General features: G+C 34.8%; 1 protein-coding gene across 5 annotated transcripts in view; it reads right to left on the bottom strand.

Moving 5' to 3' along the window:
* LOC149803680 (G protein-activated inward rectifier potassium channel 2-like) overlaps positions 1 to 23,930 on the bottom strand; it is a 208,860-nt gene that overhangs the window by 50,635 nt on the left and 134,295 nt on the right. For 3 of the 5 annotated variants that reach the window (XM_089953455.1, XM_089953456.1, XM_089953457.1), the window contains 2 exons: positions 19,632 to 19,653; positions 6,166 to 7,895 (listed from right to left, as the gene is read on the bottom strand). In XM_089953455.1, coding sequence (XP_089809581.1) covers positions 6,184 to 7,578 — 1,395 coding nt within the window. In that variant the 5' untranslated portion in view covers positions 7,579 to 7,895; positions 19,632 to 19,653 and the 3' untranslated portion in view covers positions 6,166 to 6,183. Of the gene's footprint in view, positions 1 to 6,165; positions 7,896 to 16,699; positions 16,851 to 17,216; positions 17,369 to 19,631; positions 19,654 to 23,930 lie in introns of those variants that run through there. The other 2 variants (XM_089953459.1, XM_089953460.1) reach the window with 2 other exon arrangements.

Here is a 23,930-nt window from a genome sequence, read left to right as displayed (position 1 = left end):
ATGAGTTTTTAAAAATTAATTTTTGAAACAAACATAAATAACCTAAGCCAAGTCTAATTAATGAATAAATGAATTAATTAATCCTTTAAAACTGTTCAGCCCAAGCAATAAATACACCAGCAAACTAAAGAGTGCCAAATGTGCCAGTAAGACATGTGACGGCTATTTTAATAAAATTATGTTTTAGATCTAACCTTGACTATTTCACATAAAGTCATCATTAATGAATGAATGACCGTGACATTATTAATCGGTGTTATTATCTCCTTTTCCAACCATCACGATCAAAATGAAAATACTGTATGTGAGAAATACCATAAAGCTGAATAACACACAGCACAGCATAGTATGGTTATATCCACAAAGAGTGCTAATTAAATGTCTGATTTTGAGGCAGTGGTTGTTAATCAACTACCATTATGGTAATTAGGTTTTATCTTGATAATGCATAAGTGAAAAGAACTAGACTAGTATTGCTGAGATCTAAAGAGTCGTGCCAGCAGAAAGCTTATCGATACTACTCTTAGAGGCCAAATACTGGAGTGAAAGGTAAGAGTTCCAGCCAAAAATCAAAGGAAGACAAGCAGTGAACATTTAAAGAGCAGAGAGATGAACCATTAGAACAATTCATCAACCATATTTAAGACCCTGAAGTAAAGAAACGGGCAATGAAAATAAAATTCTTTTAATACACTTAGCTTTTGCCTCGCACTAAATTCAGCACTGAACTCAGCATCAGACAAATTTTAAACTTTGTTGGACCCTGAAGACTGAACTGACCTAAATTCGTTGTATCAAAGTTTTTACATTTGTTTCAATACCGTGAAATATACATTTTTTAAAAAACCTGTTTAATACATTTTTGCACATACTGTACTTTCTTGCAAAATACATTTTATTTTAAATCTGACAGAAAAACTGCCAGTGGTAAAGTTAGTTCAGGAAAACTACTGCCAACATAACAAAAGGATGCATGTCAAAAGAATATCAACTTATACTGCTGATCACATAAAATATTTGCACATTTTGGCATTTTTTCAGGATTAAAAGTCTGTAACTATGTCCGTTACCTACTTAATTTTCAATACTTAGAGAAATTACCCAAAATTTGACTTTACACTTGTCTGCATGATTCTTAACTCATTCATTTTTAAGTTTCTTGTGGCATAACTTATTTTAGTATGCATCATATGACTGAATTATTGTTTTCTTAACAGCGATTCATTACCTTTTGCAATTTGTAAAGATCATTATTTATGTTTTGTCTGATTTCTTGAATAAAATCTTTAACTCTCTAACACTGCTGCATTTGTTGTTGTTGTTGCTGTTTTAGGGTTTAACGCCATTTTTCAGCACACGATAGGCTATACATGGCGGCCAGTATTAATGGTGGAGGAAGAACCCGGGAAAACCCCCGAAAGAACCACCGACCCACGAGAAGCTACTGGCAAGCTTTCTCACATACCCACATAGGCTGAATCCGAGACTCGAACCCATGCAGACAGAGGTGAGATGGCAGTGATCCGTAACGGAGAGCACTTTAGACCACTCGGCCACTCGAGGCCCCTGCTGCATTTGTTAAAAACTGTCCATTAGCAGCAAAAGATATTCAAGTGAATAAAGCTCTCCATATGCTTTCATTCTTATGATGTCCCTATAAACAATGAAGACTGATACAGGGTAGTTACAATTTTGTATAACAAATGGGTAATTCTGATTTACCTTTAGACCAATTACAAATATCCTGTATACTCTGCTAGTTACAATTTTGGCAAACAGGTAATTCTAACCTATTTACAAATACCCACTATACTCTGATAGTTACAATTTTGTATGACTAAAAGGTAATCCCAGTCTACTGTTAGACCCATTACAAAAATCCTGTATAAAGACTATGGTAGTAACAATTTTATATGCTAAACAGGCATCATGCTCTACCTCTGAGCTATTAATTTTGCATGCCAAACAGGTAATCCCAGTCTACCTTTAGAGCCATTACAAATACCTTGCAATCCATCAAATAATGTCAGAAACACTTACACTAATGTACAGTTTGTGAGAACATAAAGAATTTTGCAACTGTAAATGCTAATACATGTACTACAACTAACAGTGACACTCATCCTGCTGTTAATTAAAAGGTTATGAAACCAACATATCAAGCGAGCCATATAAATCTGTGGCAACTAAGCCTATGATGGATTTAAATTTATATACATGCACAAGTCCCTGATCATACCTCTGACATGTGCATCATCAGGTCTCATAAAGAAGGGATTAGACATTACAAGCCTTAATGCAGACATATATTGCCTAAAAAATGATGACTGAGTCACTCTTGCATAGAAATGATTCTAAACATATTGTAGCACTGTGTAAAACTTTGTTATGTGGAACTTTAGCAACTGTATCCTTAAAACAGAATGGTATCAACAAGAAAGGAAAGACTGTCCAGGCAAGAATGTAGGTGCATTCTTCTATACAATTCTAATTCGTCTGGTTACACGTCTTGAAAGACCACCCCTTCTGCCAAAAAACACTGGTCTCTGTAAATCTGAGTGAGGAGAACCGGGTCTCTCAAGAAAGGCGGTCTTTCATGGCAGTGGTCTTACAAGACAAGTTTTACTGCATGACCAAGAAAAGGTGAAACTGAAAGTATACTGACAGCAGTAACCCTCTAAATGACTAAACCAATTGGTCAATAGACTCCCAAGATCCCAAACTGACTGGATAGAAATGTTTAAAGAACTCAAGAAAGCACTTGACAAATATGAAACTGAAACATTTAATTGTGCAGACTTTAATCTAGAATACCTCAATGAACCCCTTAAAAAGCAAAGTTCTTCCAGACATATGGCTTATCACAAACGATTCAAATCCTACAAGGGTTGTGAAATAGTCTGTCAGACTTATTGACCATGTTTATACTAACAGACCTTCAAATATTGGCAAAATATATATTGCCAGCTTATGCATTCAGTGACCACTATCCTGTGTATGCCATGGGACATGCCTCTTAATTTACTTCAGGTTGCCATACGAAAACAAGCAGAGAACCTTTAAGAAATGTAATGAAAATATTTCCATGCCCTTTGATCAAGAACGTGTAGGGCATTCTCAGGATGCTATTGCTGCAATGGACTCAAGGTACCTGCTTTTTTTTAGCAGAATTATCATATATGCCAATCTGCCTGACAGTGCTGGTGATGTGTGTTGGTGGTTATTTTTGATGCATGACTGCTACCATGATATTAAATGTCAGACTGGCATCAATTTCATTATGGACCAACTAGACAACTGAAGAAGTTTTCTGGTTTTGAAAAAACCAAGTTAACCTGACCTTTCACTTAGGAAATAAGATTTTCAAGATGACTGTAAGGGTGGCAATACTGGATGGCATATCAGCACTATTGTCATTTAAGATCCACTAGACATCATAAGAAGTCTTTTGGTGAAAACCTCATGTTGATAAGGCCATCCATCCAGGACAGTAACAACATGATTTTCAAGATGGCTGATGCAGTCGCCATATTGAGGTCAGATTGCCAGCATGTTCATTCAGGACTAACTAAACATCATATACAGTCTTTCAGTAAAATTCCCACTTCAAAAAGACCATCCATTCTGGCTCAAGACTTTCAAGATGACCATGGTGTTGGCTGTATTGGATGTTTGACAAGTACTATTTTCATTTTAGACTGATCTTGCAATATGTGTGTTAAGTTTTATGGCAATCCTCCAAGTAGTTTAGGAGTAGTGATAACAAAATTGTTTCATGGGTAGACGCTTGACAGAAGGATGATGAACAACAGGCCATGCCTTACATTATTTGGGTCTATAACCAGTAGAGTTAAAAATGGCAGTAAACTGAACTCTGAAATAACAGATCCTAACCATAACCTTGACCGTGTCTAACATTTTTGAAAAATAAGTAGCCAAACAAGTTTATGAATATTCAAAGTTATATGCACTGTTTCAAGTCAGGCTTCCGTAAGGCCCATGTACATGTAACATTATAAACTATGGATTAAGGAAATGGATAATGGAAATTTGACTGGTGTAATATTCTTAGATTTCAGAAAAGCTGCTGATCTAGTAAATCATATCATGCTGTCATAACTGAAGTACTATAAGTTGGGGATTCAACTCTAAATTGGTTCAAGATATATTTAGAAAATGCATCCCTGACAGTTCTTATTAGAAATATATATTTTCAATCAATAACAATTAGATTTAGTGTTCCTCTGAGTTAAATACAAAGTTCTTCTTTTGACTGCCAAGTGTGGAACCATCTCCGATATTCTTGAGCAATAACAAGATTTTCAGATTAGCCACCATGGCTGTTATACTGGAAGTGATACCTGCACCATTTTCATATCCCGACACCAGTAGACATCTTTTGTCATGTCAATATAACCATCTCTTCAAGAAAAGTAAATTTTCAAGATGGCCATCATGGCAACCATAATGGATACAAGACTGGCATCATTCAAGACTAAAAAGTATCGTCATACGAAGTCTATTGGTGAAAACCCCATGTCAAAATTGCCATCAATTCTGGAAGAGTAGTGACAGTAAGATTTTCAATATGGAGGACATGATGGCCATATTGGAGGTAAAATCTACAGCATTACCATTTAGGACAAACTAGACACCATTAGAATCCTTCTGGTGAAAACTCCATGTTGATATGATTTCCATTTAGAAGGAGCAGAGATAACACAATTTTCAAGATGTCTCATGCAACAGTCAAATTTGATGTCACACTGCTTTTGATTCAATTCGGCTTTGTGGGGTTTAACACCAGGGCAACCAGCATATCTAGTAGAGGAAGACCCTGGGAAGAACCAACAACCCATAAGAAACCATTAACAAGCCTTATCTCACATACCCAAGCTGGTTGGTTCAAGGCTCAAACTCACATGGACAGAAGTGAAATGTGTGAGTGGTCTGTAAAGGTGAGTGCCTTAGTCCATTCAGTCACCACGGACACCAGATTAGCACCATTTTTATTCAGGACAAAGTAAACATCATAAGCATTTTGATGAGGAACCGATGTTGATACGACTTTACCTTCAGAAGGAGCAGCAATAACCAGATTTTCAAGATCACTGCCATGGCTGCCATGTTAGATGTCAGATCAACAACATTTTCCTTTAGGACAAACTAGACATCATAAGAAGTATTTTAGTAAACATCTTTGTGTTATTATGACTATCAAGCTGACCATTGCAGTGGCCATATTATGATGTCCTAGCAGTTTCTTTTACATTTGCAACCAAACTAGACCTTGCAATAAATGTGTGTGTAAAGTTTTAAGACAATCCTCCCAGTAGTTGAAGAAGTGAAGCAGTAAAAAAAATCTCCCAGACAGACAATGATGGACAATGCTCAACAGGTTATCTCATAAGCTGTTCTGGTCTATAACAAGTTGAGCTAAAACTGTTGATAATGCTACAAGATGGAAAATTCCTTGGGTTGTTGATGGTACTCATTGTTGGGAAAAGCATGTGGACTATACCTGTCAACTCATCAACTTTAATGATACAAAGTATCTTCCTATACTTACAAAAACCCTTTTTATAATGCCTATAGACTACTGATAACTGATTGAAATTTACTTTACTTGGGGAAATTGTTCTAGAGCACAACTATATAGAATACATAAAGTGTGGAAAATGAACTGCATATACCATACTAAGTATACCATACTAAGTAAACCACTTGAAACACTATCTGCAATTCTCTTCATATAATTTAAATGGCCAAAAAATGTACACTTGAAATGATTTACCCAAGGCTGCAATTGTTTATATCTCTATATATGCTTAAATGATTTGTTTTAATAAAAAGATAATGAGTATAGTGAGTACTCCTTATGGGCAGTCACTGGTGGAAATTTATAAATCCCAAACAGTATTTTAGTGACATTATTTGGAAATCACTTCCATACTAAGTCAAAAAGGTCAGCACTGTTAATTGTTTAAGAAAATGCATCTCATCTAAAAATGACAGTAAAGTGACACAAAAATTACCTTTTTATGGCAAGTGTTCTTCATGATAAATTTTTTTACAATTACAAGAAAATTAACACACATCCAATGATGTCCTTTATGAGATGTCCTTAACAGAGGTGTCTGCTAGGGCAAGTTACACCATACTTACCTAGTGAGATATATAATGTCAAAGCAGAGTCTCTGAGTCTTCATTAATTGGTAGAGAACTGTCCATTGAATCAAAATCATCATCATACTGGAAGTCTGTCTGGGCAGCCCCATGCCTCTTGGTTATGTAGGGACTACTATTATTGTATTGGTCCCTTTTGGAAGCTAAAGAATTCGTGTCATCATCAATAAATTCAGAGTCTGGCATATGTTGCTTTAACTCTGCAAGCTCTTTGGCACTACACTGTGGGGTTTCTACAGGAATGGTATTGTGGAATCTGGAATAATCGATTTGATACTGGCCATTTTCCTTCTGGAATGTCACAAGACGGTCAAATCTTTGCCCCCACAGAATTTCTCCTGGCAAATATGAGCTTCTTGCTTGTGTTGTCATGCCAGTGGATTCAACAATTCCTTCCAATATTACAATGAACTCGAACTGCTCCTTATGAAGATCATCTGGGGACATATCCCAGAATGGGCTATCTTCATCAATTCTGTGAACTATTATCACTGGCCATACCAAGAAGAGTCGATCACGTCCATCTGAAAATCCTAAATCAACATCAAATTGATACAAAGGCATCACTTCTCCTTCCTTTGTAACTTTCTTCTTTATCACAACTGCACGAACATGAGCTTCTACGATGTGGGATTTTCTCATATCTCCCACCCTAAAAAGAAGGCATAGTTCTCCATCTTGTTTGCAGATACATGCGTTCTTACTGAACATTAGAGTCTCTGCTCTCTTTTTGGGCCTTGATAATTTGGCAAACACTATTCCAGTCATCATTGCCTGGCAAATCACACCAAAACAGGACTGAAGCATCATAACAGTGATTGCTTCTGGGCACTCTTCAGTTGTGTGCCGTGCACCATAGCCTATGGTGTGCTGGGTCTCTATTGAAAACAAGAGTGCAGAAGTAAAAGATTTGATCTGTACTACACAGGGAGTAAAGTTTGGATTGTTCTTATTGGTTTCATCTAAGTCTCCATGGGAGAAGCAAATAAGCCACCATACAAGTGCAAATATCAGCCAACTGAAAGTGAAAGCCAGAGTGAATATTAGAAGATTATATCTCCATTTTATGTCAACCAATGTTGTAAATATGTCAGCAAGATATCTCCTCCTCCTTTTCCTAATATTTGTTTGTGTAATATTCACTTCTCCATTTTTGTACACTAACCTTCTCCGCATACGCTTGGAGTAATGTCGATCAGCCCTTCTGTTGGTTGCAGGAACAGTTTTACTGACCTGAGGATTGTTTTTTGCCACAAACTCCTCATAGGATCCATGGGAACCCCTTTTATTTTCATATGTATATTTTGAAGGACCGTTTTCCAGCAAATCTGGCTCCCCTGATGCAATACCGTTTGGGGTTGATGTTGTTACCAGTCCATAACCTGCATCCATGATAACTCCTTGTATCAACTTGTAGACCAAGGATAATGCCTTTTCCACACCAGATTGCTTGGCTTTTTCTGCCTGATGGACAAATTCCACCTTTTCACTGTTTGACACCTTTTCATTCAAAAGTTTGTTCAGAGTCTTCACTGTTTCAGTACCAATGTCCTTACTGGGTGTAACTTCTCTTGTTGCTAGCACTTTAAGAAAACAACTGGACTCCTGAATGACTGAGTCAACTTCCTTTGGTGACTCCACTTTTATTTGTTAAACTGATTACTTTGTTTTGGGGATCAGGAAGCTTTCATACAGGAAACTGTCTTTTCCTGTAATAAGAAAATAGTGACTGTAAGTACTCAGAAAATCACTTTTGTATATTAAGCAACAGTAGCAACAACAAGTGTACCAATAAGTTCCATGAAACATTATTGATGTCGTACCTGCAATTCTTCCTTCTACATGACTGGTAAACACTTTTAAACAAAACCTTTAAATCTTACAACTGACTTTGCTCATGTGGTTCTTGGTACTGCAAATACGATCTACATGTCTTACAAATTACTAAAGCTGGAAAGACAGCATACAGTGCATCGACATTATCATGCTGCAGTATTTTCTTGAGGCAGCTAATAATTTAATTTTCCTATCAACCATATGCTGCTTTTGTCTATCACACCAACATAACAACCCACAAAATCATGCTTAAGTGATTGATTATTTTGGTGTACATGTTCATGGCAATCTAATTTAAACCGATATAATAGAGATCTGAAGGGCAAAACTGCTGGTGTTCTGGTGACCTTTGGAGTTCAGTCCACATATTTTTAGTGGCCTACAAAACAAAGCATTGAATTTCATGTTGGGGAATTTTCACATGTTTCACTTAGAATTATGAAAACTTTTTGATTGGTGAATCAAATGGTCAGCAGAACATGACCTTATACTGGAACCCATCAGACCTACTTATTTATAAATATATCTTGACTTTAATCAGAACGGCATTCATGGATTACAAAATAGAAAGGTGAGTGAGTCTTCCTTTGAAAACAAATGAATATCCGGTTGAAATCAAAAGTGGATTTTATGCTGGTGGTACTTTCCTGGGTTTTCCCAGATTCTTCTTCCACCAGTTCTGCTGGTCATTATGTATAGCCTATCTTGTACAGAAAAATGGCGTTAAATTGCATAACAACAATAACGGAGGTTCCCCTAGTAGTCTGCACAAGCCTGACAGCCTTGTTTGACACGCTTTCTCATTTAGATCCATAACAAGAATTCAACTTCATTATTTACTACATGTCTAATAAAATGGTTTATACAGTTTTAAAAAAATTCACTTTTTTGTCAATGAATCAACAGACCAGTGTATTGGTGATAGACCAGACATGACTTAATGATGACACAAATGTATGCAACTCTTGTTGACAAGATTATCATTGCCAATGTTTAAAAATTAAATGGCAATTATTTCGAACCTTCATAATGACAAAGTGGACTTGTAAGTTTTATTCCACAGTCTTATTAAATTCATTCAAGGCACATTCTGGGTTCCTATAAAGATTGGTAAACAATTTTCCATGGCATTTTCAGGGTCAAATTCAAAATTTACATGCAATTTTTATGGACTTTATCATATGGAAGCTCGTTAAGAATTTTTTTAAAAGGGTCTAAAAATTAAACCACATGGGGGCAAATATTGTTAAACTCTCACAGTTAAACACAAAAACATTATTTGGGAGAATAATATTGTAATTTTTCTGCTTTACAAATAATTTGTTTGGAACACAAACTGAATTGTGGCTTTACATTAATTATGAAGAAATTCCTTAATTTTCTGACATTCTATGATGTCCTGTTTCCCTTTAATTTCCACTACTTATTCAGGTATTATACTAGAGAGCATCACATGATTTTCAGAATTTCCAGGGTTTCCATAACTCTGGCAATAATGATTAAATAAATGAAATCATTAAATTCTAGATGAGTTTAACTCCACCAGTAATGATGATTGTATATTGATTCGGATGTTAAGTGATGCTCTGTGATAATAGACACTTAACCCAAAATAGCAGAAAAATAATTAATGTAAGCATGCTTAAACATTGATTGTTGTGCTGAGTGTCAGTAAAGTAAAATACTGGACTAGTTTGGAGCTTTATAGCACAATGCAACAAGGACATTATTTGGTGCAGAAGTAATTGTAGTAAAGTGTTTTGCACAAGGACACACCATTGTAGCTGGCCCAGGTTTGTCCAATCCTAGGGTTGGAACCTGCAACTTTTCAGTCAAGAGTCTAGCATGCTAACCACTGAGCCATTGCAGTTCTGTACTGTACATGTAAAATATTAAGCCAAAGTTTATGTTAATTGCTACAAATAAAAGCTTGCATGCATGTTCAACCCATCCCATAGCTCTTTGGTAAACTGGTGCTGTACACATAAGGCCTTTCCTAGAAATTAATTTATTTAAGGGGTGTTCAGATTTCACCCTCCATTTAAAACAAAAAGGAAATCTTTGAAATGATGGGGTAAATTAAAGAAGAAATAAAGGTAGGGCCTCAAAATATAGTTCATGATTTGTGCACAGTTAGCTGAGTGTATGGTGTACAGTTTTAGAAATCAGTGTGAAGACTGCAGTTGTGCCTCCTAGAATAGACCCTGACAAATCAAGATGCATCAATTAATATAGTAACATGACTCTGTGGCCATCTGTGCTTCAAACTGATCACAAAAATGATCAATTATTATTTTAGTGGGTTTAAAAACCAATGCAGGATTAAATTTGGGCATATAAAAAAACGAAGTCCCTCAATGTGTATAGGATCAAACATCTGGCAGTAATTCTGATAGCTGACCCGTACACAGTGAAGTCATACTCAAGTTTAGAACTTACTAAAAGTCCTGTTTAACTTGAGTTTAGACCTCTCAGTCTGCTCCTCAATTTGTTTGCCATCAGGACCATTTTCATTTACAACCAGCTTCGATGTCATAAGAAATCATTCATTCAGGAGAAGTAGTGACAACAAGATTTTCAAGATGGCCACTTTGCTGGCCATAATAATAATAATGACCTTATTTAAAGACGGTAACTCAATTAGCTAAGAACTAATCGACCTTGAGGCCCTCATACAAAGGAATTGATTCTGAAGCCACCGGATATATTGGGTTTGGAAGAAGGAAATAGAGTGGGTATTTCTAATCTCAACTGGAATACTATTCCAGAGCAAAGTTCCAGAGTATTGGAAACTTTTTTTAACATAACTCCTTATTTGGTTTGTGAATTTTATACTGTTTGGTAGACATGGATCGCAGGTGGGAGTATTACTAGGTAGCCTATACTGGAATAGTGATTGTAATATATAGGACATCAGATCAGCACCATTTTCATTTAGGACCAACTAGACAACATAATACATTTTTCAGTAAGGCTGCATATTTTTACACTCATTGCTACAACCATCAATTCAGGAGGAGTGACTTTAACATTTTCAAGATGGACTGGAGGTGCAAGCAGCAACATTTTAATTTAAGACCAATAAGACATCTTACTAGGTTTTTAGGCTCCATATCAATTTGACTTTTCATTAGAAGCAGTTGTGATAACAAAAATTGGCAGCCATACTGGACATCAGTTTGGCACCATTTTCATTCTGGACCAACTAGAAGTCGCAAAAAGTGAAAATCCCATATTGATAGTACCATCCAACCAGGAGAAGAACCATAACAAGATTTTCAAGATGGCTGCAGTGAGGGACAAATTGGATGTGCAATAGACACCATTTTCATTCAGTATCAACTAGACATCATAAGAAGTCTTCTGTGAAAATCACATCAATATGACATGTCCTTCACAATATGCAATGATAACAAGATTTTCAAGATGACTGCTTTTTCAGTCACATTGGCTACCAGATTAGTACCGGTAATGTTAGTGTAAATTTTGCATTTTTGCAGAATTAAAAATTCCATCTCAAGAATCTCTTTTGTTTTCAGTTTTATTAATAAAAGGCAGGAGATTGTGATCACTGATACAACAACCAATGAAAAGGGCTGCACTAATACACACTTCAAAATACTGCAAAGTCATTATCAAAGTCAAACATTCCTCCACAATTGTGGAATAATTTTTCTGATGCTTGTTTAGTCTTTTATAGAAACGTAGCATATTGGATGATCCAAACCATTTTTATCTACTTGAATCAAAACAAATACTCTGCTAACCCCTAAATCACCTGCATCAACAGACATTTTAAATAATTGGCTGAAATTTTGATGCTGAAAGAACCGATGCATGTTTAAGTATGGTCTTTAATTTGTCAAAAGATTCCTGACATTTGTCTGACCAATGTAACTTGGATTTCTTACTCAACAAATTTGTCAGAGAGCAAGCAATTATGGACAAATTTGAATAAAAGTTCTGATAATATCCAGTCATTCCATCAGTTGTATTTTACTAATAGGTGCAGGTGATACAGATATGTCCTTGTCCTTTACTTTTACAGATTTAACATGACTTTATTCCACAATGTGTCCTAAAAATGTAAGACAAGCACAGCAAAACTCACTTTTACATAAATTAAATATCAGATTTGCATCACTGATTGAAGAATGTCCAAATGTTTTCAAAGTTATCTTCCCAGGTATCACTGTAGATGATGACATCAATTTCTGCATCACAATTATCTAGACCATATATTAACACATTTGTCAGATGCTGAGATTTTGCTGGAAAATTTGTCATTACTAATGGCATATACTGATAAAGCACCCAGTTGCCAAAATTTCTTTAGCTTTTCTGATAGTGGAAATTGCCAGAATGATTTCATAAGGTCAAACTTGATGACAGTGTTTAGAAACATCACTTTAAAGTTTCAGCCTTTAAAAATGATTCATGATCTTGTGATAAGTAAATGATGAGCCAAATGGAGTTTCATGGGGTTGGCTAAGAACTTCCTGTCTTTATGACCTCAGAACAACTACTTGATAGCTCACTGACCACTCGTCACCAAAGGGTACCTCAGGCGGCCTCCAAATTTTCATAAGGACCCCATTTTTCAAAAGTAATAACCTGCAACTTGTGTGGTTTCAGTGTCAATAATATCCCTCTCCGAAACAAAAAGGAGATCACAGGATCTTATTCCTGTTCACCAACAACGTATTGTTGTGTGTCACCCTGATTAGAACTGAGAGAAATGAGGAGTAAAATAAGGATCACTGTCATTGATCAATACCAGGAGCAAAGTTGACCTCGTGAAAAGATTGACCAACAAATATGTAGACTAAAGGAATAATGTCTTGATCAACATCATATATTTTTGAGTTATCTCTATTAACTGAACATGTAGGATAAAAATTAGGGATTTCACTCTCAACAGGAAAATAAATGAATACCCTCTAACAGTTAATTAGGTCACTACTCCAACAGTTGCAAGTCTGGAAAATACATCTGATACCAAATTGTCACAATGGAGAGGAACACACAAAAAAGCTGCACCCTACTCCATGAAGAACACTTTCACTAAAATACAACTTCTCAGACAAAAGCAGGTACCTGAAAACAAAAGACGCTGAGATGCTCCAGTTGCCCTTAATATTTTAATAGGGATAGGTTGGCCAAATCACAAATAAGTGATACAGAACCTTCTGACATGAATGGTTCATAAACCTCCAAAACAGAATCAGACTGGGGTTTGTATGACCCCAAAATGTACAGCTTTCAACAAAAAAAATGTGACCATGACCTCTTTTTGAAATAAGAGCATTTAGAATAATTCTGTCTTTATTCTGTTGTTTTTTTCAACCTGTAGCAAATATAAATAATGTTCCCTTAATTTTTACAATAAGTGCTAGTAGGAAGAAATACAGATTTCTAATGAGTCTTATAAGATATTTGATTTCTCAAAGTTCTGCCAGACTGAGATTTGGAAGTACTCATATAAAATTGAGATGAATCTTTTTCACCCAGAAACTGCTGAGAGGAAGACTTAGTGACATAGGAAACTTGAGAGTCAAGGATAATCGTCAACTGTATGAGCAGCATTTTTCAAAGATTCCACTTTCTGAACATCAAGATAGGTCTTGACATCACAATGGAATAAATTTGTTCACTCTTTAATTGCAATGAGCAATCTGAGGTTATTCTAATCTGCATCATTCTTTTTGACTGTGCATAACCTATCAAAAGTTCTTCTTTGCCCTTGCATAACTGACATGGGTCTGTCCAGTTTGTTTTCTACAATTTCTAAACCTTTGTCAATATGCTTCAGATACCAACTCAAAACCCTTCAAGATATATTCCTTAACCAAATTATCAGCTTTGCCAATAAGTACACTATGTAACAATAAAGTCTAATGCTCTCTTGGCCATTTAATGTTTTCAGCAATATTCTCAAAGTGAAGAAAGTATTTATTTTTCTTGAAAAGAGGAATACTAACCTAATATTTCTGGTAACAGCAAAATTTGTACTTGTGTGTAAAGGGGGAAGTATTCCACTGGCAAGTTCTAATTCTTTTAATTATATTGCATTTCCCTTTCTTCTCTCTGCATCTCCATTTCTCCCTCTCTCTCTCTCTCTCTCTCTCTGTGCATCAATGTATCATCTCTCTGAATTTGTATTTCTCTCTCTCTCTCCATCTGCATTTATGTTTCCCTTTTCTCTTTCTTCATTCTCTCTCTGCCTTTGTCTCTTTCATCTCTCTGAATCTGCATTTGTTCTCTTCTCTCTCTTCATCTGCATTTCTCTTTCTTCCTTTTTGTTCTCTCTCTCTCTCTGCCTCTGCTTTTCCTCCTTTCTCCCTGAATTTGCATATCCATAAATTCCCATTGAAACTCAACTCTCTTTATTCCAATTCCAGTTTTGAACTGTAATTCCTTTAATTTTCTATCAAAATCAGATATAGAACTATCAATCAAAGCCAAAGTACTACTATCCAAAATTTCCCTTCCTACCAATACTGAATCAAAATATTCTTTACCTCTTGCTTTTGTTAAATATGCTTTCACTTAAGAAAGATTACAATGTCTGGCAAGCTCAAGCAACTTGTCATTTTTCCTATGCTCTAACCCATCATTAGTAGGATTTGAAAACAAGTTCTTGACATTAGATGGCATTCAGAATGCTTGCTGGTCTCACTCAAGATTTCTCAAATGTCTGAATTTAAAATCAAATTTAAAATCTTTAACAGGGACAATGAAAATTCAGTAACAAAGTCAATTTAAACGTTAAAGTTTAAAAACAATTGTTGATATCTCTGAAACATTTAAAGAAATTTTGGCCCTGTATAAGCCCCAAATTTTTCCTACAATTCTAGGTCTTAAAATATGTAACAGAAAGAAGTGAAACCAACAACTTAAGTAACATCAACAGGCAAATTATTTCTCTACAATAAAATGAAATGAAAACTGAAAAGACACTAACAATACTGTGAAGTAAATTCCAAACAATCCTAAATGTCTTATCAGACATCAAAAAATATAGAAGGTTCCAAATGAATTCCTACAGTCTTGATATGATGCAATGATGCAATCCAGACTGTCTTTGAATGAGTTCACAAAATTCCAAAGTAATGTATTAATCCAAATAGTCAATGATCACTTTAGTATATCCAATTAATATTGTAAGTATTGTCTTGAATTATAATCTAACAGACTGATCTAAGACAAATATAAATTACTTTTTTATCAGATCACTATTTTATACAAATTTACACTTGACCAACATCATAATAGAATGTGAAGATTTCCAATGGAAAAACCTAGTTTAACTGTAAACAAGAATGGTAAATATTCTGATATTCATGAACCAAAATTAGCAATATAAACATTCAGTTTACAACTTACAATCATGGACAAAAGTTAAGCATATAACTTAATACACATAACACTAAAGACAGCAGATGATGGACAACAGACCATTTCATTAGCTCTCATAGCTATGGCCAGAAGAGCTAAAAATAACTCTACAAAGTTCCTGGTCATCACACTGATAGTATCCAAAAACTGCTTTGAAAATTAAGAAGTTGACTGCAAATGATATAAAAAACAGTATGTTAAATACAAATCATATTTATAAAGTAGAAATCTGTTCACTGAACACAAAATGCCCATTCATTCCTTTGAAGTCAAAATTACATAGAAACTGACCAAAATGCAAAATTCAACCAAGTCACTGTGGCATAAATAATAAATCACAGTAATCAAAATTTGCTATGGTGGTTTTGCACTCAGCAATGTGCATCCACATATCTTCTTGCCTCTGACCAGTAATGCCTGACAAACTGACCTATATGCAAATGTTAACCAGGGAGTAAAGCATGAAATTTAAGTCACAGTGACCTACATTTGGTAAAGATGGTGTATTCAGCAAAATGCAAACCAAGTTGCAGGACTTAATAATGCCTGATAATCTGACACAAACAGAAAATGTAACTGAAGTCACTAAAGCATGAAATATAGGTCATAGTGACCTTATTTTTGTAGGGTGGTGTTATAAAAGCCTCATCAACAAAAAGCTGCATTAAGTCTGTGACTAACTGCAAAATTTGACCATGATATGAAATGGACAGATAAATGGAGAGAGTGTATAATTCAACCAGTCGTTGGGCATTATACAGTTTGTTTCATTAAAGTTCGTTATTTTTAACTATAATGTGTCAACAAATCTGATAACTTCTTTAAAACATTTATACAATGTTTGGACCTTAACTGGAACCAAATGTTGGAACTAAATGTGACAAGCAGTGGCAAAATTAAAAACAGGATATTGTTTTGTTTTTTTAAAATTATTTCTTGGTAGCAGATGCAATTTGTTATAAAAAGTTTCACCATTATAGCTTTACTAATAACATATGCATTCTATTATTTAACTGTCATAAATCTGATACTCTGTAAGTTAAACTTACTGTACATATTCTCTTACAAGGTGAATCCAACTGCAAACTGCACAGACTCAGATCTGCCATCGCATACTGCTCTGGCAGATCTGGGTCTGTGCAGTTTGCAAGGAGAAATCATTTGAACAAACAACACAGACCCTGATCCACAGGTGGATTATGCAAAGGCAGATCAGGATCTTTGTCATTTTCAGTTTGAATTGATTTATAAGTGAGTAAATATTGTTGGTAGAAAATACCTTGACTGCATCCAAGTGCCATGATCTAAATAAAACTGCTGTCACCTTAATATTCGGTTGAGGTTGAAAAGTTCCTCCTCTATAATCTACACTTTCCAGCTGATTATTTTAAAAAATAATGACTGTTACTTTCCAAAGTAAAATGCATTAATCAGCACATGGTCATAAGATATCCGGTTTCTATATCAAAACATTACGAGGGAAGCCTCTAGCCTCATTCTTCCAGTGCAGAGCATGGAGTTACATATACCTATGTCATCCAAGCAATACTCATGTCATGCAACTGAAATGCAGAAAACACTATACAATATTATTTTATGTCACACAGAAAGTCTTTATCCACTTGATAAACCCTCTTGGGAACTATTACAGATATCATGCTGTATAAATACATCAACTGAACTCACAACAACATATAATCTCTCTGTTGTTTTCCCATTGAGATACAACCAGTGAAATTCTGAAAGCATGCATTTATGTTGGCTGAAAGAGTCAGAATAAGCCAGTTCTAGCTAACCTGCCAGTCTGTATGCTCAGTCAGTTGTGCAGCAATACATCAATTCAGCAGCTGGGTCATTGTAGCTGAATAGTAGAGATGGAGATGTACCTGATATCATTACTGGATCAATCAGAAACAAACACTTGGTAAAGCAATTCCTAAAGAATTGAAAATTAGAGCAAACTCTGGATAGATGGATTTAATTGCTTCTTTTTCCTTGATCATATCTGCAATATATTCAGACCGAGATTTAACACAGATTTTAGAAAATCTGACAAAATATTCTGATATTTTAGCAGATTCTATGAGATGTGGTGGGTTGTTTTTCATATCCAAGGTCATCCACCTGCACTGACACAATTAACATGCAAATAAATATTTCTTTTGGGTTCACTAATACCACAATTTAATGAATTTAAGATTAGTAATATATCATACTTGATGAATCTGATTTGCAGGTAACGTATCAGAATCAAAGAGTTCAGTGGTTTAAGTTGTAACCATTGCTTTAATGTATGATGATTGATGTTAGGACTTAAATTTATCACTTGTTTTATTTTGTGTTTTAAAAAAGTTCAACTTTGCTGAATGACTGCAAATACATGTATAGTTATATACAATATGACGTGACCCTATGAATGAATGAAATTAATAAAATTCTTTAATTTGGACAAAAGGTCCATAGAAGAATATATACAAGGTTGAAGAGACAAAATACAGTATATGATATTAAATTAGAGCTAATACGTAGATTCAACTTTATGTTCTAAAATGAAATAGCCAAATATTTTAATATTTAATCCGTCTTGACTACCAGGACGTACAAAGGCTGTGAAATTACAGACTGACAAGAAAAAGGTAAGTTATAAAGTCATATACCCTGTTACACATTTCAAATGGGAAGAAATAGCATCATTTACAAAATGGTGTTTGTGTGTTTTTTATAATTATTTTTAATGTAGCTTTAACAAATTTTTCATTCATATTGGTATGATGTCTGCAGTGTGGCAGTTTATAGTGATGTCTGGCACTGGAGCATCATGCTGTTGACATGTAGCATCATGTCCCACCCAGTCACATTATCCTGACACCAGGCTGAACAGTCCTAACACTAACTTCGAATGCAAGAACCATTTTTATAAATCTTTGGTATGACTCAGCCAGGGATCAAATCCGCTACCTCCCACAACCAAGGAGAACACTTAAACCACTTAGGCCACCGGAGTGGTGCATTTACAAAATGAAATAAATCAGTCTCCCTATTTGTATAATTAAACAAAAATACATTTATAAACATTATCATAGCCTACAGCTATTTACTCTACCATATATACATGCTTATAAGTTGAGTCAAAGAGCAAACAACAAAGATCCTGATCTACTGTAGCATAATGTGCCTGCAGATCAGGGTCTATGCTGTTTGTTCTATTGATTGCTCCTAACAAACTGCACAGACCCAGATCTGCCAGCACATTATGAGCAGTTGAACTTGTCTTATAAGCGAGAACAAATGATAAAACACTGCTTTAAAAAAAAGAAAAAAAACGGTCAGTGCCTCTAGCAATAAATGTTTGTACCACAGCTTTGAATAATAACATCGTTATGGAGTTGTATCAGCTGCCAATTTTCTATATTAACCTGCTGTTAAATTGTACAAAGAGAACAAAATGGCTCTGATTAACAATTATCAGATAAGTCTCAAGAAATTACATGGACAAGATATCTAAATTATTTTGTGTGTGTGTGTGTGATTTGGATTTTTAATGTAGCTTTCACAATATTTCAGTCATATCGCTACGATATATGCAGTGCAACAGTTTATAGTGATGCCTAGCAGACATGTAGCATGATGTCTCACCCAGTCACATTATCCTGACAACAGGCAGACCAGTCCTAACACTAACCTCTTCATGCTGAGCGCCAAGCGAGGCAGCTGTTAGTACTATTTTTAGAAGTCTTTGGTATGACTTGGCCGGGGATCGAACCCACAACCTCCTGCATCCAAGGTGGACAGTCTAACCACTAGGCCACGAAAATGGTCTAAATTCTGTAACAAAGCATATAATATCTTCATTCATTATAAATGGGTTTTACAGGAATGTCAATAACTTTAGGTATCAATAGCAGATCTTTTGTAGCATTTACTGTATATATTCAGAGTACATATTCTGATATACTGAAGTGGCAGCACCTGCTAAATATACTATAAAACATCATATTGAACAAAAAGAAAATTTAATTTAAGCTAAAGCTAATGTGACTAATGAGACATTTAAAAATCAAATCATGGATAATCCCAAACTAATGCATCGTAAACTTTCATGAAGATTAAGGTTAGATAATAAAGACATATATCATGCTGGAATTCATATACCTGTATAAGAAACAATATACATTTGAGATGTTAGTCTAGTCATGTTTATATTTTCCTACCTGGATGTTCTCTCTCAAACATCTGAAATGAAAGGATATCAAGATATAATAAATAAAGAAAGACTTCATGCATGGCATCTAAGACTACCTTAAAAAAATGTTGCTAAACATCATTCCTGCACTAGATGGTCTTATAACCAGCAGTTATAGGATAGAAAGTCACAGACAAATTCTCTGGACAACAAGTCACAGACAGAAATTACCTGGACAATAAGTCACAGACAGAAATTCACTGGATAATAAGTCACAGACAGAATTTCACTGGACAATCAGCCAAAGACAGAAATTCCCTGGACAACAAGTCACAGACAGAAATTCCCTAGACAATAAGTCACAGACAGAAATTCACTGGACAATCAGTCACAGACAGAAATTCCCTGGACAATAAGTCACAGGACAAAAAAACACAATTTCAATTTTCACTATTATGAGCTACATGTAGGACAAAAAGTCATTGACATAAAGTCACTGGACAAAAAGGCACAGGCAGAAATTCCCTGGACATTAAGTCACAGACAAAAATTCCCTGGACAATAAGTCACAGACAGAAATTCAGTGGACAATCAGTCACAGACAGAAATTCCCTGGACAATAAGTCACAGACAGAATTTCACTGGACAATATAAGTCACAGACAGAAAGTCACAAGACAAAAAAAAAACACAATTTCAATTTTCACTATTATGAGTTACAGGTAGGACAAAAAGTCACTGACATAAAGTCACTGCACAAAAAGTCACAGGGCTAAAATTTACAATTTGAATTTTCATGATTTTGAGTTACACGAAAGACAAAAAGTCACAAGACATAAAGTCTCACTTTGAATTTTGCAATGTTTTTATATGAACAATGCTGCTTAATTAATTGGATCTTTTTCACTGAGATATTAACATAATAAACAAAGTATCAACCATATGATTTTTAAAACTATTTTTAAGATATTTTATAGCAGCTTGTAACAAAATAAGAGCAAATATAGTATCAACAAAATAATCATTGTTGTAACTGTCACTGCTATTATACAAAAGTTCATTGATGATTTAATTTCAATGGTTAATAGTCTGAATCTAAAGTAATTGGATATTTAAATAAAAAAATTTACCTGTATAATCCATATCAAAGATACCTTTTCCTGTCTTAGAGTAAGCCTTACATAAACCTCAATGATCTCAATGTTATATGCTTATTTTACAATTTGCCCTAAGACTTCAGACCTAAACAATTACCTTTTTCCTGTTAAACCATCAATTCACTGTGATCATCAATAGTAATAATTAAGAATAATAGAATATAATGATTTTGATACCTTTAAAAAAAAAATCTTTTGAAAATTCAAAGTGTAATTTTATATCCTGTATGGTACTACTATGTGAATTTAAAGTGTGACTTTTTGTCCTGTGACTTTCTGTCCATTTACTGGAACCAGCCACATATACATTACAAGCATACATGTATATGTACTAACATACAATACAAGTGCATTTACATAATAATTATACAACTGCATAGGAATATGATAGGCTTGTTTCACCCAAATGGGATTTTTGCATCAGTGACACATTCACTCAATTGGCTGTTCTGAATTCAAGAACACACACTTGCACACACACACATAACACAGTAGGATCAATGGCCTGGTGATAACTGATCTAATCAAACTGGAACAATGCCAAATACAGAGGACTTACATTAATGTCCAGTGTATCACTTGCATGTTCATACTGTTATCAGCCTGAATAAATAAATGTCCTTAGTAATCCATAATCATCCATTCTGTCTGGAACAAGAGTCCATGGAAGGGGATGATGTTATACTTGGTGAAAAGAATTTCCAGGAATTGAAGGCAGCACCATTTTTTTTCTAATGCCAGAATACTGAAACCATCTCTTGTATTCTTCAACAATAAAAAGATTTTCAAATTAGCTGCTGTGGAGCACATACTGGATGTCAGTTTGGCACCATTTTCACTTAGGGCAAAGCAGACATCATTAAAAGTCTTTAGGTGAAGATTTTTAAAATGTCAAGGCACCCCAACTGGATTTACGACTAGCATCAATTTTCATTTAGGACCACTCAGGTATCATACAAAGTATATTGGTGGAAAACCTTATTTTAATATTGTCATCCATTTGATAGAAGTGGATTGACAGCCATCATGGTGGCCAAACTGAAGGAGTCATTGTCATTTAGGACCAACTTGACACCATAAAAAAAATCTCTTCCAATGAAAACCCCCACATCAAAATGACTTTCTATTTCAGTAATAATAAAAAAAAATGCAAGATTTTTAAGATGGCCATATATTAGGCATTAGATCAGCAACATTTTTTTCACGATCAACAAAACATTATCAGAAGTCTTTTAGTGATATGAACATGATATTCAGGTATAAAAAAATTCAAGCTGGCCACTGTTGCGTTGATAACAGATACCAGATCAGCACCATTTTCATTTAGGACTCACTAGACATAATCAGGGGCTTTCTGTCCCTATGAACACAAATTAATGAATTCATGAATGAACATTTCAAGAATTTTGATGAATCATGTACTTGAAGTTTATGAACTGTTCAAGAACAGTTCATGAATTATTCATGATCATTTTGTAGGGGTGGTTAAGACAGCAAGTTAAAATGACTTTCCATTCTGGAGGAGTAGTCATAAAAAGATTTTCAAATATGGCCACTACTGCAGCCACATTGGATCTCACATCACAACCATTTTCACTTAGGACCAGCTAAAAACATCATAAGAAGCCTTTTGGTGACAACTGCAATTCAATATGAATTTATACTCAGTAGGATGAGTAATACAAAATATTTCAAAATGGCTGCTGTGGTGGCCATATTGGACATCAGATCAGCACACTTTCATTAGGAACTAACAAAATAAGTCTTTCTGGGAAAACCTCATGTTGATACAATATATGATTCTCAGAAGAAAATTCAATATTAAATATGTAATAAAGTGTTTTCACTATTTCTTACTTAATACACATCAATTTAATTTGTACAGCCTTGAGGATACATTCAACACTTTCTTCACTTGTCTGACTTACTCTTAGTACTTGCTTTTGATTCCATCTTCACATAACACAGATCCTGATCTGTGGTAGCATAATGCACCTGCCAAATAGGGTCTGTGTTGTTTGTTCTACTGATTAATCCCAACAAATGCATAGACCCAAATCTGCCAGCACATTATGCAATGGCAGATCTGGGTCTGTGCAGTTTGCAGTTGAACTCATCTTATAAGTGAGTATATACAGTAATATTTCAATACTTGAATGTTTTGTTTTCACGTCTGCAATGACTACCCATTCAAAAATATATTCTTAATTTAAAGGAATGATGACATATAAGTCTTGAAACGATCTTTCTCCTGATTATATCTCTAACCTAACTAAACTAAGATGATCATCAAATACTGAGAGTAACCTTGATCAACGACTAACGATTCTCCAGATTCTGTGGTCAAAAACCAACCATTACAAAAGCTCATTTACTGTATCCGCACCTCCTACATGGAATTCCTTAACACTGAGTATACGTAATTCAAATTCCCTTGCTTCTTTTAAAATATCATTAAAGAAATTCTTTCATAACCAGCTGGAATAACATGTGAAGCCTCTGAATAGAAAACTTTACCATTATACCCATATATAATATGTCCAGGTCTTCTTCGATATATGGAATAAGTACGACTTAGAACCGTTATGCTGAAATCTATCAATCTGTGTATAAAGTATTGTTCATATGTGTATACATACTAATTTGTTAAATGTCGGGAATCAGTGTGCAATGATATCTGATTTAGCATGATCTTGTATTTATTTGTTTATTTTTTTAACATAGCCAATTACAAAAATTGAAGACCACATGGCATATTGATCAGTCATGACCAAATGTGTTACCCTCATTAGAGAAAGTTGTTTATTATTATCATCATTACTATTATTATACAGCATGACATGTTTTATAGCATTATGACACTCTGTGGACCATTGCATTAAAGTGGGGTTTACCTTTATTCAAGGTTTCAGTTTGCCAGAGTCAGTCCATAACAATCCTTTTCTCTCTCTCCTCCACAATAATTATAGTTTGCTATGATTTAAATTCTTGTCAACGAAAGATGATTAAATGGACACAGTCCACAAAAAGAACATGTACAAAACTTTCTCCACCAACAACAATCAACAGTAATTGACCTCATGTAACATGCCCTTTTGCTAGTTGATAACAGTCTTCTCAATTACATTACCTGTATACAAGTGAGTATGTATGTATGTATGTATGTATGTA

The sequence above is a fragment of the Sinohyriopsis cumingii genome, chromosome 3 (genome assembly GCF_028554795.1).
Source record: "Sinohyriopsis cumingii isolate HCF-2022 chromosome 3, ASM2855479v2, whole genome shotgun sequence".
Classification (NCBI taxonomy): domain Eukaryota; kingdom Metazoa; phylum Mollusca; class Bivalvia; order Unionida; family Unionidae; genus Sinohyriopsis; species Sinohyriopsis cumingii.
This window is presented reverse-complemented; position numbering and strand designations above follow the sequence as displayed.